The 17,827-nt window shown below is 34.7% G+C and overlaps 1 protein-coding gene across 1 annotated transcript; it reads right to left on the reverse strand.

The window, feature by feature from the left end:
* Positions 1-468: 468 nt before the first annotated feature.
* Positions 469-15,616, reverse strand: MMP8 (matrix metallopeptidase 8). The gene is made up of 10 exons (XM_003764288.4): positions 15,374-15,616; positions 13,460-13,704; positions 12,082-12,230; positions 11,873-11,998; positions 8,173-8,334; positions 7,452-7,569; positions 6,764-6,897; positions 4,104-4,263; positions 2,059-2,162; positions 469-1,626 (listed from the first exon to the last, which is right to left on the reverse strand). Exons 1-10 carry the CDS (start codon positions 15,578-15,580, stop codon positions 1,523-1,525), a joined length of 1,509 nt encoding a protein of 502 aa, XP_003764336.3. The 5' UTR covers positions 15,581-15,616; the 3' UTR covers positions 469-1,522.
* Positions 15,617-17,827: the final 2,211 nt, after the last annotated feature.

Genomic DNA, 17,827 nt, shown 5'->3' on the forward strand with positions numbered 1-17,827 from the left:
CCAGAGCCTTACTGTTAGTTCTGTTAGTACTGTTAGTGCCCAGAAAGGGCAACCAGATATCTGTTAGTTCTCAGTAACCCAATAATGCTGCTTCAAATATGTTAATAATACTCTTACAAAAATATATATAGAAAATATAAATTTCATAAAAATTTATGATCTCAATCAACATTTGGTATTGTAATCAACCCCAAATTTTATATGAGTAAAAATAAAAGGAAAACTAATAAATCCATTATTTATTTATTTATTATATAAATCTAGAAACATGGAATATATACAAAACAGACTAATGATCAGAGATGTTTAAAATTTTATTCAACCATCAATATGAAACAGTATGTGGACTCATTATTATATATCAAAAATTAAAAATAAAAAAAATTGTGAGACATTTAATATTTGAATGTTATTTTTAAATTCTAGGCACTCTAGATAATGTTTTCAAAAAAGAGAGTCAATAACAAATTCATCGATTAAAGAGCAGTTTAATAAATTCAACAAATTTTTATTCATTAACATTGTGTGCCTCAAAACTCTTCTGTTTATGCAGTACATCCTTTTTATTCATCAAAGTGACTTTTTGAGAATTAGGACAAACAAAAGAAGCAGCAACAATAAATGCAACTAAAGGATGAGAATAACAGCAAAGTGCAGTTAGAAACATGGAAAGAACAAAAGGAGAAATCCATAGTTTTCCTCATAAAGGAGATTAGGCCCCATCCACAGGACTACATTTGTTTTCTTAGCCCTCAGTAATTTTTCTCACCAACTCTAGCCAGATTCAAGAGAGTTAAAAACCAATCACCTTAATTGTTGAGGACTACACTGGGGAAAATGGCATTGAATTTCCCATTATTCCATGGGGCTATGGCCATAGCTTGAACCACCTTCCTCTTTCAACCAACACAAAATATCAAATGCTTGGGCATTAAATCCAGAAAGTCAATATGTCAAGAACCTCTGATTTCCTCTTTGTAGGAATTCCTTCCTTTGGAGGCAGATTTCAGATAATTCATATCTTATGATCTTACAGAGTTACTTAAAGCTCAGAAAGGATAAATTTCTTGTTCATAATCACATAGTTAAAAATTGTCAAAACTGGAATTGGAACTTTTTGACTCAGCTTTTTTTTTTTAAACTCAACCTTTCTACATAACAATTTAGGAAAAGAAGAAGGGATTTGTGGGTGTCAAGCATCTTAAAGATCAGATAATGACAAAGAATGTGTATATAATAAGGATTCATTGGAGGACTATTCTTGGCAAGGATCATTTGTTAGTTAAAGAGAACGTGCCTTGATTATGATTGGGCCAGGATAAAAAAAAGTGTTGATTAAATCTTATTCATCATTCACAATTGAAATTTGAACAGAGTTAATGACTAGAAAGATGATAAACAATACAAGAGCTGACAAAAGTCTAAAAAAGACCTTAAATATTGAATATTCACTGACAGATTTTTTTAAAAAAATTGTTACATACCAAAATATCTTACTTTTAGCTTACATTTTAGTCATATCCTATCTACAATTTAATAAGCGGTTGCTTCTTCCAAGAGCAATGATTCTATTAGTATAGAGATCAAATTTGTAGTATGTTGGTCCACTAAAGAAGTAGAAATACTCTAGGAGGAAAAAAGAAATCAAATAGTTATCTTACAGATGTGTTCAAACTTTCAATTGAAAGAAAATGCACTTGTTTGCAGACAAACTTTTCTTAATGTTATGCTTTTTCTTTGGATCTGTAATTTCATTGCTATGGGCAACATCTAGTGTGAAAACTCTCACTGCCAATGTAGACTGGCAACTTTCTGATAACTTAGAGCCTTAGTGCCTAATGCACTCAGAGCTTAATGTAACTGGTTCCCTGTCACAGAGCTAGCAATATTTGAATCTAGAAATTCCAGACTGCATGGCCAGTTCACTATCATACACTATGTTATCCATGTTGGCCTCTTAGTGTTTTTGGTTTAGACCTATTTCCACAGAGTCTTTAAATGTTATTTCTAAAAATATAGTTTTTAAAATGCTTTCATAAAATAGGTATTTCTACTTACGATTTTTCTGGAAAACAGCATCCACTCTGTTTTCCAACCCTTGAAAATTATCTGCTATATTTTTAGGATAGCCAGGATCCATAGCAAATCTGCTATTATCATATCTGGAAAAAAATAGGCTTATAATAATAAGAGAAAATTTGACATACAGAGTAGCTAAGTGTCTTGTCCAAGATGAAGTAGCCAGTAGTAGAATTAGCACTAGAATCCTAGTCTCCCACTGTCAATTCTATTTCTAAAGTAAGAGATCTTATGGTTTACAAGGATATTGATATACCTGCACAAAACATTGCATGAGCACATGTGTTTTTGCCTTTAATACAACCCTGGTGTTGAAAATCATGGTCACCAAATTCTCCGAGTCATCTGCAAAATATTTGCTTCAGAAGATTAGAGTTGAATCCCTGAAGAGCATTTGAATTACATTACTCTTCCTTTTCATTGTATTACAGTATTTCAGCCCGGTCTCATGTGTTCTCTTCTTGTATAGAAGCAACCATTATTTGAATGAGGAATTTTTTTTAAAGGAATTTTCACAAAGATCCTAGCTTTATAAGGACAACATATAAATCATGGAAAAAGCATTGACACAAGAGTCAAGACCCTAAGTGATATGGCACTTCATTATTTTGATGAAATCATTAATTCATTTTTATGACCACTCATTCCATGAGCACAGGGCAGAACCTCTTTGTATCATTTCATCCTTTGTAGTAATTGCCATATCACTAGTAATATATTTTTCATCACTTTTGCATCCAACCATTGTTAACATACTGTTATAAATTGATGATGTCCTGAATGGTATTTTGGAGAGGGAGAGAAAAAAAAAAGAATTGATCCCCGAGGCAAACAGGGAGAAGGCACTGATAGAGATCAGTTTAGCTTCATGGTTCCAGCCTCTGGGGAGGTTATCCAGTTTGAAATCCAAGTTATGTCAAACTGCTGATACCCATTCTCTGTAGGGGTCTTGAACAGTCTCACCTTGCTATGCCCTGGCAGAAATCCCAGTCATGTCTTGAGGTTAAATTTTCCCTATAAAATATATTTATAAGCCATCCTATGGCTGTTGCCTTCCTTTGGGTCAGCCTGCCAGGATACTCTTACTCATGGTGTCTTTCCCTTCCCTTCCCTTCCCCATGGTCTCTTCTCCTAATTCCACTATGCTTGCCAACCCCACTTCTCCTCTTTATAGCTAACTAACTCTTTTAGAGTGCTAAGTCCCTTTCAGGATTTAGCTTGCCAGCTAAGGACATGCCCCAACCTCATGGGGTATTTTCTTTCTCCCAACTGTAAGTGGCACTGAGGAACTTGTCATTCATATGCTCTCCCACTTTATTTCATATTTACTATTCCTGGTATCTATCGTACCCTTTCATTTTGTCTGCAACCTATTCCTGTAAATAAATCTACCTTTTCCTAAAGAGAACGGCCATGGCAAATTCTTCACATGACTGAACCCCAACTTTTGATGCCTATCATTATCTAGGTCTACATCACCCACATCATAATTTACTTAGAATTACAGAATTCGAGTCAGAAAGGGACTTAGAGATAATCTAGTCCAATTGACATGTTTTACACATAAAGAAAATGGATCCATAAATGTAAAGTGGACCCAAAGTCAAATGGCTAATCTGGAACTTCAATCCAAAACTTTTGACTCTGAAATCACCATACTTTCTCATCATGTTTCTCATTTGTGCCATCTTTCTTTTTGAATCTTTTGACATAGATATTTCAAGATCTGTAATTATATATTACAGCACTGGGAGAATATTAATGTTGAAGAGATGGGTTTTCTCAAATAATCCCCCAATCCATATGGAACCCAGAACAAAACCTTCACTGTTTTGGAAAACTGGACTATTCTTTCAAAAATTTGAGTACGTCATAGCGACAAACATTCCTCTCTTTGGAAATAACTGGAAAATGGAATTATCCATTTTCCTCTAGATTTTTTAAAAATGTTGTCAAAAAAGAGTAAGGAGGATTTCCTCTCATCTCAAAAACAAATTTCAACTTCTGGAAACGTAAGTCCTTACCTCCAGTATTGATGCTTTACAAAGAAGTATGTTTTTCTGTTGTAATAATTTGAAACAGCTGCATCAATGGCTTGCACAGTTCTTGGGAAGCCAAAGTCAGAAATATCTCTGGGATAGCCAGGCCTGATATCATAGCCTTCCAGAATCCAGTATTGTTTATCTATAAATAGTGATGGGAAGCCATTATGTAATACTCTTCAATTTCTCTGAATAATTACTATCATAATTTGTCTCACTGAGAATTCATTATAAAATGAAATTATAGCAAGTGTTTTATTTAGTTGTGTATGTGTGTGTGTTTTAATAATTAAAGGTATACCCATTCTGCAAAATCATAATTAATGGTACCTCCCTCCCATCACCTGCAGAATAAAAACCAAATTCCTTAGATTGGCCCTGTAAGATCTGGCTCCTAATTACCCATTAACCTCTGTGCTCCAACCAAATCTATTTATTGAAAAAAAAAACATGATTCACATGCAAAAACTTTCTTATAATTACTCTTCTGTTCTCATTGTTTTCTCCATTGGGTTTGGCTTCCTCTCTGCTCTTTTCATTTCAAAGTCATAGCTTTTCTTCCAGTTCTAACAAAATTTTTGTTTCCTTCACTATCTATTTGACACCCAGTCCAGACTAATTTATTAAATTGTTACTTTGCTTTTGTGATTTATAGTTTATCTAGTGAGACTGTAAATTCTCTGAGGACAGAAGTAAAGTTTTATTTTCATCCCTACTCCAACACTCTCTCATCTTTTTGTCTTTCTCTCTCTCTCTGTCTCTCCCCGTCCCTTTCTTCCTTTCCCTCTCTCTCTCCCCCTCCTCCTCTCTCTTCCCCTCTCTCCCTCTCCCCCACCCCCTCTCTCTCAGTTCTAACAAAATTTTTCTCTCTCTCTCCCTCCTCTCTCTTTCTCCATTTCTCTCTATCTCCTTCTCTCTCTTAGTTTAACACAGGGCCTTTCTTGGAAACAGTAGGAATCCAAGGAATATTTTCAATGGTGGTGACATTAATTCTTTGTCTTGCTAATATCTATAAAAGAACTTTGTATTTGTTAGAGACTTCACAAGGGTATACACCCACCAAGAAGAAACTAGATCTTACTTTCTGATACTCTCAGCATTGTAGTCTTCTGTCTGTTAATCTGGTCTTGGATATGTGGGAAATGAAATAAAGCAGATGCTTACCTCCAATGTCAGCTTCCCATTTATAGATTCTCAAAGAACCTTTTATTTTTCTTGGGAAAAACCTTAAGTAAAATGATATTCCCAAGCATAGATAACATTTTAGCCCTAACTTTGAAACACTATAGCATAGTAGATAAAGTGAATATATTATCTATAGAATTAAAAAAGCCTGAGTTTCAGTCTTGCTCCTGACATAAACTGGGCATAAATCAAGGGCAAGTTACTTAATCTCTTAGTGTCTCATTTAACTCTCTAAGACTCTAAATTAGAGATGAACTGCCAATTTATATCAGTATAGGAAGTTTCCACATTCTCCATATTTAAGAAACTCACAGGGCTGAATACCCCTCCCCTGTCAAATCTAGGCATTATTATAATATGTATATTAATTATTATATATTATATAAATGTTAATTAATAATTGATATAATAATGATTAATAATTATATCATGTTATTAAGGCATTGAATGACTTCCTGCAGAAAATTATATATGGCTGATATAGCTCATTGGAGGAGTCAGATAATAAGCAGTTATTTAGTGATTCTCTGTGCCACATAACATGTAAAACTTTAGGGATACAAATACATGGAAACAAGAAAGTCTTGTTCTCAAGGAACTTAAATTCTAATGAATAGGGACTAGATTTGGTATTTCATTAAATTTGTCTAGAGCAGTGATAGAATAAGTGGGATGAACAGGATGATTTCAGAAAGGCCTGGAGAGACTTACACGAACTGATGCTGAGTGAAATGAGCAGGACCAGGAGATCATTATATACTTCAACAACAATACTAGATGATGACTAGTCCTGATGGATCAGGCCATCCTCAGCAACAAGATCAACCAAATCATTTCTAATGGAGCAGTAATGAACTGAACTAACTATACCCAGAAAAAGAACTCTGGGAGATGACTAGAAACCATTACATTGAATTCCCAGTCCCTATATTTGTGCACACCTGCATCTTTGATTTCCTTCACAAGCTAATTGTACAATAATTCAGAGTCTGATTCTTTTTGTACAGCAAAATGATGTTTTGGTCATGTATACTTATTGTGTATCTAGGTTATATTTTGATATATTTAACATCTACTGGTCATCCTGCCATTTAGGGGAGGGGGTGGGGGGGGTAAGAGGTGAAAAATTGGAACAAGAGGTATGGCAATTGTTAATGCTGTAAAGTTACCCATGTATATATCCTGTAAATTAAAGGCTATTAAATTTAAAAAAAAAAAAAAAAAAAAAAAAAGAAAAGAAAAAAAAAAAAAAAAAGAATAAGTGGGATGTCCAAGGTCATAAAACTTGTCAGAAGTAGACTACTAAAATAATAACTTCTTTAATTCTTTATTCCAAGGTCTAAACTTATAGATCTCTGATGTGGGGACATAGGAAAGGATAATAAATGATAACTGAAACTAGTTCATTCCTCTCTCTGGAAAGGACTAGGGTAAAATAAAAATACAGATGCAATTACCTTTAAATAGAAAAACTAAGTCATTTGCAACATCTTCAAAAGCAGCTTGTATCCCAGATGGTAATGATGGCCAGAATAAGGAAATCATATGGAGTTCGGGTCTTATTATGTGGCGGTGCTTTCGCCAAAAGTACCTGATGAGAATTTTGAAAAAAAGAAAATAAAATTGAGGTTGGCAGTGTCTCTTTAAATACGTGAACCAAAATGGATGAAATAAAGTCCCTTCTGTTTGTATCTTATAAATAAATGATTTATCAAAATTACGGAGTAAAATTGATTTAAGAAACCCTTCTTGCATCTTAAACTGCTCCATAAAGATATCTGTAATCATTCCTTTTTTTTTCTAGAGCAGAGGTTGGTAAACTATGACTCATAGGCCAAATATGGCCATTTTGCCTATTTTTATATAGCCTGTGAACTAATAATGGTTTGGGTAAAGTCATACAAAAACAGTCAGTGAGTTACATTTAGCCATAGATCATAGTTTGTCAACCCCTACTCTAGAGGTTTAAAGAAAAGTATAGACATAACCATTAGTTCCAATGAAAACCAAAACAACCAACCAAAAAAAAAATGAATAGAAATGGAAAGGAAAAGCAAAAGTTAAACTCAATAGCTTATTTTTTAAATGTCATGGAAGACATTTATAAAAGAAAAAGATAAGGGAAATGTTAATTCAGCTTTATACTTGTCTTTAAAGATTATGACTTCTCCACGGAGAGTGGTGATTGCATCAAACGTCAACTGTGGGTCACAGGTTCTTGGTGTGGTGGGTCCAGTAGGTTTGATGGGATTATTTGAATTACCTTAAAAACAATATTTCAAGAGGCAAGATATTAAAAAACAAAAGGTTACAAGACTATTGGGATGTTTCTTTAGGTAATCTAAGAGGGAAGGCTCTAGCAACAGAGGTAAGTCCTATAGAGACAAGGGAAAGACTTTCTGGAGAGATAAGATTTACCCAAACTTAGTAGGGAGAATGTCTTCACCTCAACTCAATTCAATTTATCATATAGTTATTAAAGGGTTTTGATGTATCCAGTCACTAGGGCATTACATAGGTCCAATGCACCACATTGTTTTGGGGGAAGAAAAAGTAGATTATACCTGGCACCAGTGGTGTTGTCAAAGCAGGGATTCTTCTGCCTAAATAGCAGCTCTTATAGTAATGGCTAGAAGAGCATTAGTTGAAACATTTAAAAATTAAAACAAATAAGTTTATTGATATCTGCAACTTATAAATGCTAAAGGAAGCTGACTCATGGAGAGAATTTTCAAGAGGGTAAAAAGTAAAATCTTCAGAGTTTATGTAAGCCCATTCCTTCAGACATAAAAATGGGCATAGGGTTTATGCCCATTTATGAACCAATCCCTAAGAACAGCTGTTTACAGAGAAGAATTTAACTTACCATAGATAAACTGGATGCCGTCAATATCATCTTGAGGCAGTACATAAGTGCTGGGTTCAGAGAAGGAATAAGTGGGGAACATCAAGGCACCAGGATCAGCGGAATGAGAAAGCCCTAATGAATGGCCAAATTCATGAGCAGCAACAAGGAATAAGTTATAACCTGAAACAACAGTATAGTCGTAAGTTTTCCCTGTATCCAAGAAATAGGAATCATGATTATAGGTACGGATAGGTTCAAACCAGAAATACTTGAAGTCCCTTCTTCCCTGTATTTAAGATCTTGTTTACACATAGAGCCAAGTAGTGGGAATTAGGTGGTTCCGGTCACTCTTTATATGATATGAGAACAATCTAGTCAATTTTTCTCATGGAATGCTTTGAAAGCTAACCAATTCATTAACATGAGAAAAATGAAGCAGCAGAAAGATAACATCATTTGCTCAGGATTACAGAGTAGTTGTTGGCAAATCTGGGAATTGATTTCAATATTCTTTCCATTATATCTCAGTCTTTTTTTTCCCTTTTTTTGGTTCTTTCTCTATTCTTTGGTTTTCCACATTCTTAATCCTCATGGCCAGTTTCAGGACATGAATGTGTATGAACATTAAGGGTAGACATCAAGGGGACATTAATTTTGGCATTAGTCATATGCTGCCTTGCATTGTTTTTTCTTTCCAGCTTCCCAAGTTATTTGAAAACCTCAAAAGCTTTTTCCTCAAACAAGAGAAAATCCATTTCTCCTAACAAGGCATTTTCACTGACAGTCTCCCATGCCTGGAACTCTCTTCTTCCTCATCTATGCCCTTTGGATTTCTTCAAGTCCCAGTTAAATTCTAGCTTCTATAGAAAGTCTTTTTTCATTCTGCTTAATTCTAAAGCCCTTCTTGTGTTGTTTAATTCCAATTTATGCCATATATAGCTTATTTTATAGATAGTTCTTTTTATGTTGTCTCCCTCATTAAATTGTGAGCTACTTCTGACTTTAACTTTCCTTATATTCCCAGGGCTTAGCATTGTACGTCTCACACAATAGGAACCAAAAATGTTATTTACTGACTAAGTAAATGTAAGCTTTTATTATTTTACACTGATTCTACTATGGAAAAAATTAGTCTGATTTTCCTCAGAAAATGCCTTTGTGTTTTCCCATTCTACCTGTAAAGATTACCTGGAATTCTCTGTTTACTTAAATCTTATCCATGGTTCAAAGTCCATCTCAAATAGCGTCTCATCTATGATATTTTCATATCTCCTCCTTGCCCCGACCATCCTCATCAACTTATAAGTTATGGCTCATCCCTCTATACTTCTATAGCATTGAAAGTATTTCTTGATCTTCATCCACCATACAGTAGCTAAACCAGTATTTCTAAAACACAAATCAGACCATGCTTTTATTCCTTTTCAAAATATGTAATGGCTCTCTGTTGCTGCTGGGCTAAAATATAAAATTCTTGGCTTCGAATTTAACATTAATCTATCAATTTAATTTTTCAGGCCAATTTTATATGAATCATTTTTATATCATCACCATCCAGTCAAATTGGTTTCATTGTTGGTCCTTGTGTGTGACATTCCATTTCCATTTTCCATAGCTTTGTACAGATTATCCCCCAATTCTAAAATCAACTCTCTTCATTTTTATCCTTCAAACCACAGATAAGGTGCCATCTCCTATTCAAAGCTCTTCGTAAGCCCCTTCCTATTAATATACTCTCCTTCTTGAAATTCTTTATCATTGACCATAGATCTAGAACTAGAGGGATTTTAATGGCATCCAATTCTATCCTTTCGTCTTGGAGATAAGAAAACAGTAGTCCAAGAGGTTATGACTTTCCCATGGACACATGGATTATAAGAATCAGAGACAAGTTGAACCCAACTCTTCTGATTGCAAAATTAGTGTTCTTTCCACTATAACATGTTGCCCTCCATACTTTGGGCTTATTTATTTGTGTATAATCCCGATAGATTATAAACTCCTTGAGGTCAAAAGGTACTTTGTTTTTATCTTTGTGTCTCTGGGATCTACCACAGATCTACACTTTATTTTTATAATCCAAGTCTATGATTTTATCAATGTCATGAAGTCACAATGTGGACATACCTTCCATTATTGCAGATCAGCAACTTCTTTACAATTTAGTCTCAGAAGCTTGCCTGACCACTAGAGGACAAGTGATTTTTCTATGGTTGTTTAACCTTAAGATAACTTTTACATTGCTATTCAATAAATGCTTTCCTATTACCTCCAAATCGAAAATAATTTTCTGTTTGTTTTCTAAGCCTTGTAGCTTGTCCTCTTCTGATTTTTTCATTCTTTTTGTATTTGATTCCGCTCATGCTCTCCATTTCGTCAACCTCTCCTTATTGTTCTTCATACTGGACATTCTATTTTCTAATGCCGTGCCTTTTCACTGGCTCTCCTCCACTTAAGGAATACCATTCCTTCTCACTGCTACTTCCTGACTTCCCTGGACTCTTTTAAGACTCAGCTCTAATCTTACCTTCTGCAGCAGAATTCTTTTCGTTATCAGCCCACCCCAATAGCACTGATATTAATTCCACTTAGACAATCTATATTTTGCTTATATGAGGTTATTTGCATATTGTCTTCCTCCTTAGAATAGAATGTCCTTATGGGCAGACACTGTTTTTAACCTTCTTTGTATCCCCAGCATTTTTTCAGTGTTTCTCATATGATAAATACTAAATAAGTGCTTGTTAATTGACCAAAAATGTCACATTACCTTCACAAAATAGACAGATACACTAGGCAAGCTAATTAAGTAAGTTTTGAACATGGCAAGGACTAGGTAAATGTGCATTGAATTATTGAATTGATATTCCTAGAACTGGTTTCCAGCACATCTTTCTGTCCCATGTTTAAAGAAAAGAATGAGAGCCTTCTTGTTCTAATTCTACTTTTTAAAAAGCCAGTGATTTATTGGATAAGGACTCATTTGGATCATTTGCTTTGGCCTATCCATTAAATCTTTCACTTCAGTAAATTTATTTGATACTTAATAAGTGTTTGTTGAATTTGGCAAATTAAATGAGATAAGAGTGGGAAAACAATTATAAGGTCAGTTGAACCAAGAATTCATTTTAAAAATGCTGAGTTAGCATATATTAAACATCTAATACGGTTCCAAAAAGGCACGGAGCAGTTGGAATCCATATGGGTGGAAAAATCCACATTGATGGTTTATATATATATCATTGAAGTGTTGGATTCAATCTAGCAAGTATACAGTAAGCACTTTTTATATACCAGATCCCATTATGAATGTTTGTACATATAGAGAGGAGAATGAGGTGAACAAGATCATTAATACATAGATTGTTCTTAATGTTTTCACATAGTAAAAATCAAGTTTTGGGCTATGATTATACAAAAACAAACAAAAAACAAAATTAAAAACCATAAAATGGTTGTAGTCTAAGGGAATTTCATCATTAGTAGTCTGATCAATCCAGTTCAATCATGTTACAGTTGAGGAAAGTGAGTCTTAAAGTAGTCACAAAATGACTTGTTCAAAGTCACCCAGCTGCTAAATGTTAAGCTAAGATTTGAACCTGGGCCCTCTAACTTCAGATCTCATTCCATCTTGATTTTCCAGAAAAGAGATGTTAAGAGAACAGTGGAAAAACACTCTCAAAAGTGCCCTTTCAGAAACTTTTTTTTTGTAGCTTACCCCTGGAGTTTGTGGACCAAGTTTCATCTTCATCAAAATGAACATCTCCTCCAATTCCCTGGCCTGGTTGAAAAGCATGTGCAAGGATTCCACCCTCACCATCAAAAGGTGAATTGTCGCCATGATCTGTAATCAAGACAAAGTCAATGCAGAGAATTTTCTCAAGTTGGCCAAAGAGGCTAAGTTTAACTTAGCACACTTCATATTACCTCCTCGGACAAAAGAGATCTTTATGTCAGCTTCATTATTATTTTTTCTGGAGAACTTCAGAGGTGTCGGATCACTCCAGATATTTATGGCTTTCTCAATTGCTGAATCCACATCAGCTTCTGGTATATCTGGTGTGTAGTTTATAATGCTTTTAAATGAAAGGGATGGGTAAGAGACTTATTAATATTAAACTCAATATTATATTGAATAATTTCTATTTTGTAAGACATTGTAATTCTTTTTAGAATTAGCTGGGTACTTGTTTCATCCCCTTTCCTAGATAAAAGTTCCTTATGAATAGGTATCAGAGATCTGCAACTGAAAGAGAGGATTGCTAAGTTACATGATGGAATCAGAAAAACTTCCTAAGTTTAAATCTAGCCTTAGACATTTACTAGCTATGTGACTGTCAGCAAGTCATTTAATCCTGTTGGTCTTAGTTTTCTCATCTGTAAAATGAGAAGGAAATGGCAAATCACTCCAATATCCTTACCAAGAAAACTCTAAATAGCAGTCACAAAAAGTCAGACACCACTATAACAACTGAACAAAAAGCCAAAGTAGATCTTAAAATATCATCTAGTTGTACCCCTCATTTCACAGGAAAAAAAAAACTAAGTCCTTGAGATGTTAATTGATTTGCTCAAGGTCACTCAGGTAGGAAGTAGCAGAGTTGAGAGTGGAACTCAGGTGTTGTGACTCCATTTTTGCTGCCCTTTGTAGTATGCTTAATCCTTAATAGTATTAAGGTTATCTCTCTATGCATTGCTTGCCACTAAAGAAAGATTTAGTCACTACTGGAAGAATCTGGTTTAAATCTATCCAATTCAATAAGCGATACACATTCTTTGTAACACTGATGTCTAATATATTGCATTGATTATATTAAGTGCTTAATAATTGTTTTATGAAAGTGAAGTCAGTTAATGTCTCACATGATTTCTCCTTTCTGTTTTTGGAATAAATGGTATACTATATTTTCTACCATTCTTTGGGAGAATGACAGGCTATGAGGTGGTGAGAGAAGAATGTGAAGGGAGGTGTTGGACCAAAAGGAGGAAGGTACTATTTACCTGATAAGATGACAGAGAAGAAAAAAGGAAATGATATTGTAACTGATTTCCCCAAACATCAGTTCACCACATAGAGCAGATGCTTATTGAATTGGATAGATTTAAACCAGATTCTTCCAGTAGTGACTAAATCTTTCTTTAGTGGCAAGCAATGCATAGAGAGATAACCTTAATACTATTATCAAGGTACCACTTAGTTCACTGGAATTAATTCATTAAATATCAGATTTGGGGGAGAAGAGAAGCTATGTAACTTGTCATTTTCTCTCTGTATGCTGTCAACCTTAAATACAAAAAACTTTACCTATATGTAATTTCAGTCTTTTTCCATTTTGGATTTCCTTCAGTCAGCTTATATCCATATACATCAGGAACCCCACATCTGGGCATTTCCATTACTTTCATAGTTTCCTCATCTGGTTGTCCAGTCTCCTCCAATCCAAAGAATTTCTGCATTTCTTTAAGCTTTTCAACCAATTGAGTGTTATTTCTCTGCCGTTTTACCTTATCTCCAATTTTTGGCATATCATAAAATTTTTCCAGATACCTCTGGCCAAAAACAAAGATAAGAAATCTTGTGTGAATATCTCTCTGAGAAGTTACATTTTCTGAATTAGTCTAGGTCCAAATCCAATGTAGATGATCTCTACTTTCATATAGCTGTGCTCTCTCAGAATGTGAGGAAAGCTACAAAGAATATTCATCTTTCTATAGAACTTGAATCAAAATATGTGCTTTTTTGGAGTGTAAATCCATTGAGGACTAACATGACTCATGAATAGCCTTTGATTATAAAATCATGTGACCAGTATTTTAACAAACAGACATAAGCTTACACATCCAGGTAGGTGTTGTCACTTTCAAAGGTGTAGTCACCTTAGAAATCTATACTTACACTCTAACTTATTCAATTATTTTATGGACATTAAGAACATTTTTAGTGGGGCACATTGTGAGCATCACATAGATATTTAACAATGAACGACAAAAATACTTCATCAAAAAAAGTATGTGTGTGTGTGTGTGTGTGTGTGTGTGTGTGGTCAGAACTTTAATCAGAATAAATTAAAAGGAATTCTTACTAGGGTTTTGATATGAACAAAGGCATACTTCACTGGAAGATAATGCTTCCATATTTTCCCCCATGCTAATTGCTATCTTGAATTTTACCTTCCAGTTCTAAGCAGGCATTAGTCCTGAGAAAACATTTTGGTTCCTTTCCCTTATTGCTCTCTTTCAATTGTGTCGCATTGTTCCTGTTCCTCTCTATGAGTCTATCCTCTTGTTTCTCCATCACCTAGATTTTCCTCTACCATTTCAGCTAGTTATAGCTCTATGCCACAGTGTTTATAGAAAATTATTTTTGGAAAATTAAAGAGAAACAATGATATCATCACCAAACATATTGAGTGCTTGTAGCAGTTTCATTAATTCCTTTTTTTGGTTGTTATGTTGAGCTTTCATTCTGTGAAACAATGAGAAAAAAATCTCTTACATCTGCTTTTTGATTACTCCTATTTCATAAATAGCCTCCAAATCTGGTATAGGCACTCTGATTTCACTATCAGAATCTACTGAATTTATTTTATTCTGTTTTCTTGATTCTAAGCTTTCTTCTGACCCTGGGATCCCTGACCACAAATGAATTTTGTGGATGGAAAACCAATTAACACTAATAACATATTGCCTTATGTAGTTTTTTTTACTTAAAACAACTTTGTAAAGGAGGTAGTACAAGTGGTTCATTGTACAGAGGAAAAAATTGAGCCTCACAGAAGTCAAATGACATTTCAAAAATCATAGTAAATAAGGGAAATCCAATTAAAAACTCCGTTTTCCTGGCTTCTAGTATATAGTACTACCCTTCTGTGAAAAATATAAAGGGATTTTTATGTAACCAATAATAAAAACAATTCATTCAAAAAGGTTCACAGTAAGTAGCATTTGATTAATAGCATTTCTATAAATATTGAAGGCACAGCTAATTTTATCCTCTGCTCTCTGGGGGTGGAGGCATGTAAAGAGATAATGTTTACCATTTTTAAATCTTCTAAATCACTGAATCATTAAGCTGAACCTAAACCAAATTAGAGAGATAATAATCCCATTCCTAACATTCACATAAGGACATTGAAATGAAAAGGGAAGCAACATCCTTTTAACTTCTTGAAAACAAGATATCAGCCACCACAGTAGATCATTCAAAACCAGTTTTTACCTGAGCAATTTCCATTTTTTTCTCTTTAAGGCTTTTAGGAGAAACAGGAAAAGCTCTTGAAAGCTGTGTGTGAAATAAGAGAAGAAACAGAAGGACCTTCTTCATATTTGGGATGATTTCCATTTCTTTCAGCAGTACCTCTTTCTCCACTAGGAAAGTCAGGCTCTTTGGGTGAGGATCTTCTTTGCTTGCTTCCCTTGGGCTCATACCCTACTTTACCCTTCTCTAATGTTCTCTTTTATAGACCTGATAAAGCAATATACAAGATGATGGTTTCTTCAGAAGTTATGAAGCAACTCCAGCTTATTGCATTATTAATTTTGTAATTTTATTCTTTGATTTATCATGAGGGAGGGAGGAAAGAGACTTTCAACAGAGAAAAGAGATTATTCCTTCTTTGATTCCTAGCTCCGGCATTCAGATGTTCATTTTAGCAAAATTACAATACAAGAGAATAGGAACAATAGGAACAGGAAACTTTGGCAGTTTTTAGGCAAAAAGTAGAACTTTTCTCCATATATAAGATGCTGGGATAGGTACGTTGTGCTTGCATTCATCCTACCTCTATTATAGACTTCTTGAGTTCTCCCTATCTTATTATTCATTGAAAAGATTTTGCGCCTAATCATAGGACCATGGAGATAGGAAGTGTACATGGGAGAAGTGAAAAGAAAATTTTTCTAATAATAGATCAAGAATGGATAGTAATGAGGAAAATGTTTTTAAAAGTCCCAAAGGATTAACCTCTAAAAACAGAATTTCAAGTTCTGTGAAGATAAGGGAGGTCCTAAGGTCATGGATGTATAGTTGGCAAAGATCATTTAGTCCCAATTCTCTCATTTCAGAAACGAAGAAACTGAGATTAAGGGAGGTTAACTGATCACCATTCCTTGAACTATGCCTTCTCACATCAGGTAAGTTGATTCACTCAGTCTTGGGACTTCATTTCTAATTATTAAGCTAATTAGTGGATGGGCAACTAAAAATTTAACTAATTTACTACATGACCATGCTTCTCATCCTAGCTAGTAATCCACCAGGATTCCTGGGCATATCCAGTATTGAAATGTTTACCCTTGCCTTGCTATCAAACTCAAGGTTCACATACCTTTCTACCTCTTGCTTTTATTGGGGGAATAATCTTCAATTTAACTCTATCACAGTTGCTTTAAAGGTTGCCTAATTCCCTTCCCAGGGTCAACAGTCCTCCTTCTGTTATTTCCTTCATTTGAATATAAACTCCTTGAGGGCAATATCTGTCTCATTTGCTTGTCCAGGTTCTAACTGAATGCTCAGCAGATAGTAGGTACTTAATAAATGTCTATTAATTGATTGTTTAATGGATTCATCATCTGTAATGAAAAAGAATGCCAAATCTCGGGCTCTTCCCACTATACCATACCCCAAATAGTTTTGATTAGGGAAGATTTTGAGTACTTCTTTTCAAATTATAGTCCATAAGCAATGGCCTGGTCTACTTTAAATAATAATATCAGCTCCCATATCTTCCCAAGGTGCCTATCATGAGTCTTCTCCATGGTAGATACTCAAAAAAATTATTAAATGAATGAATTCACATACATATGTTGTTATCTAAATTGTTTGAGACATGATCCTTCATAATCTTTGCTGGGCAATTTTTTTTACCAATCTTAAGAGCTGCGACTTGATTAGATGAGTATAGCAGATGATGGTGTAGTAGACAGAGTACTTAACCTAAGGCTGGTTTGGAAACATTTGTTAATATTTAAATTAATTAATCCAGCATGTGTCAGGAACTGAGCTAAGCATTGGGGATACAAAAACAGGCAAAAGACAATTCCTGTCCTCAAGCAACTCATGATCTAATGGGGAAGACAACATACCAATAATTATGTATAAACAGACTAAAAACAGAATAAGTAGGAAATAACAGAGAGAGCATCAGAGTTCAGAGGGACTGATAAAGGATTCTTGTAAAAGGGAGGAAATGCCCAGAGTAGGGAGTTGTTGGAGTGTTTTGTTCAAGGAATAGCCAGGAGACTGATATCACTGGATTGCAGAACACAGAAAGGGAACTTAAGCAGGGACAGAAGATTTTATATTTGATATGGGAAGTGATAAGAAGCCATTGGTGTTTGTTAACTTGGAGATGATATGGAGAAGTTACCCTTGCATGCACCAGGATGGCAGCAGAATCAGACAAAATAAAGGAATATATGTAAGAAATGTGGCAAAGTGGAAATGAAGAGACTTTGGTGACATTGAATAAAGGGGAGGGAATGAGGTGAGAGACGATAAGGAGTAGAGGATGCCATCTAGATTGAGAGCTTAGGGGCCTGGGAAGATAGTTTGGAGCAAGGGAGGGTTTGGGGAAAGAGAATGAGTTTTGGATGAGCACTAGGATGACTTTCAACTGGAAAAAATGTATGCTGAGTTTAAGATATCTAAAAGGCAGATGGAGATGTGAAATCA

The sequence above is a fragment of the Sarcophilus harrisii genome, chromosome 3, assembly GCF_902635505.1.
Source record: "Sarcophilus harrisii chromosome 3, mSarHar1.11, whole genome shotgun sequence".
Lineage (NCBI taxonomy): Eukaryota > Metazoa > Chordata > Mammalia > Dasyuromorphia > Dasyuridae > Sarcophilus > Sarcophilus harrisii.

Coding starts and splice junctions, on each gene's coding strand:
- MMP8 (XM_003764288.4), bottom strand. CDS start 15,580: ATGAGCCCAAGGGAAGCAAGCAAAGAAGATCCTCACCCAAAGAGCCTG. Junction 4,264..6,763: donor CTTAGTTTTTCTATTTAAAG/GTAATTGCATCT, acceptor CACTATTTATAG/ATAAACAATACTGGATTCTG. Junction 2,163..4,103: donor GTAAAGCATCAATACTGGAG/GTAAGGACTTAC, acceptor ATTTTTTTCCAG/ATATGATAATAGCAGATTTG.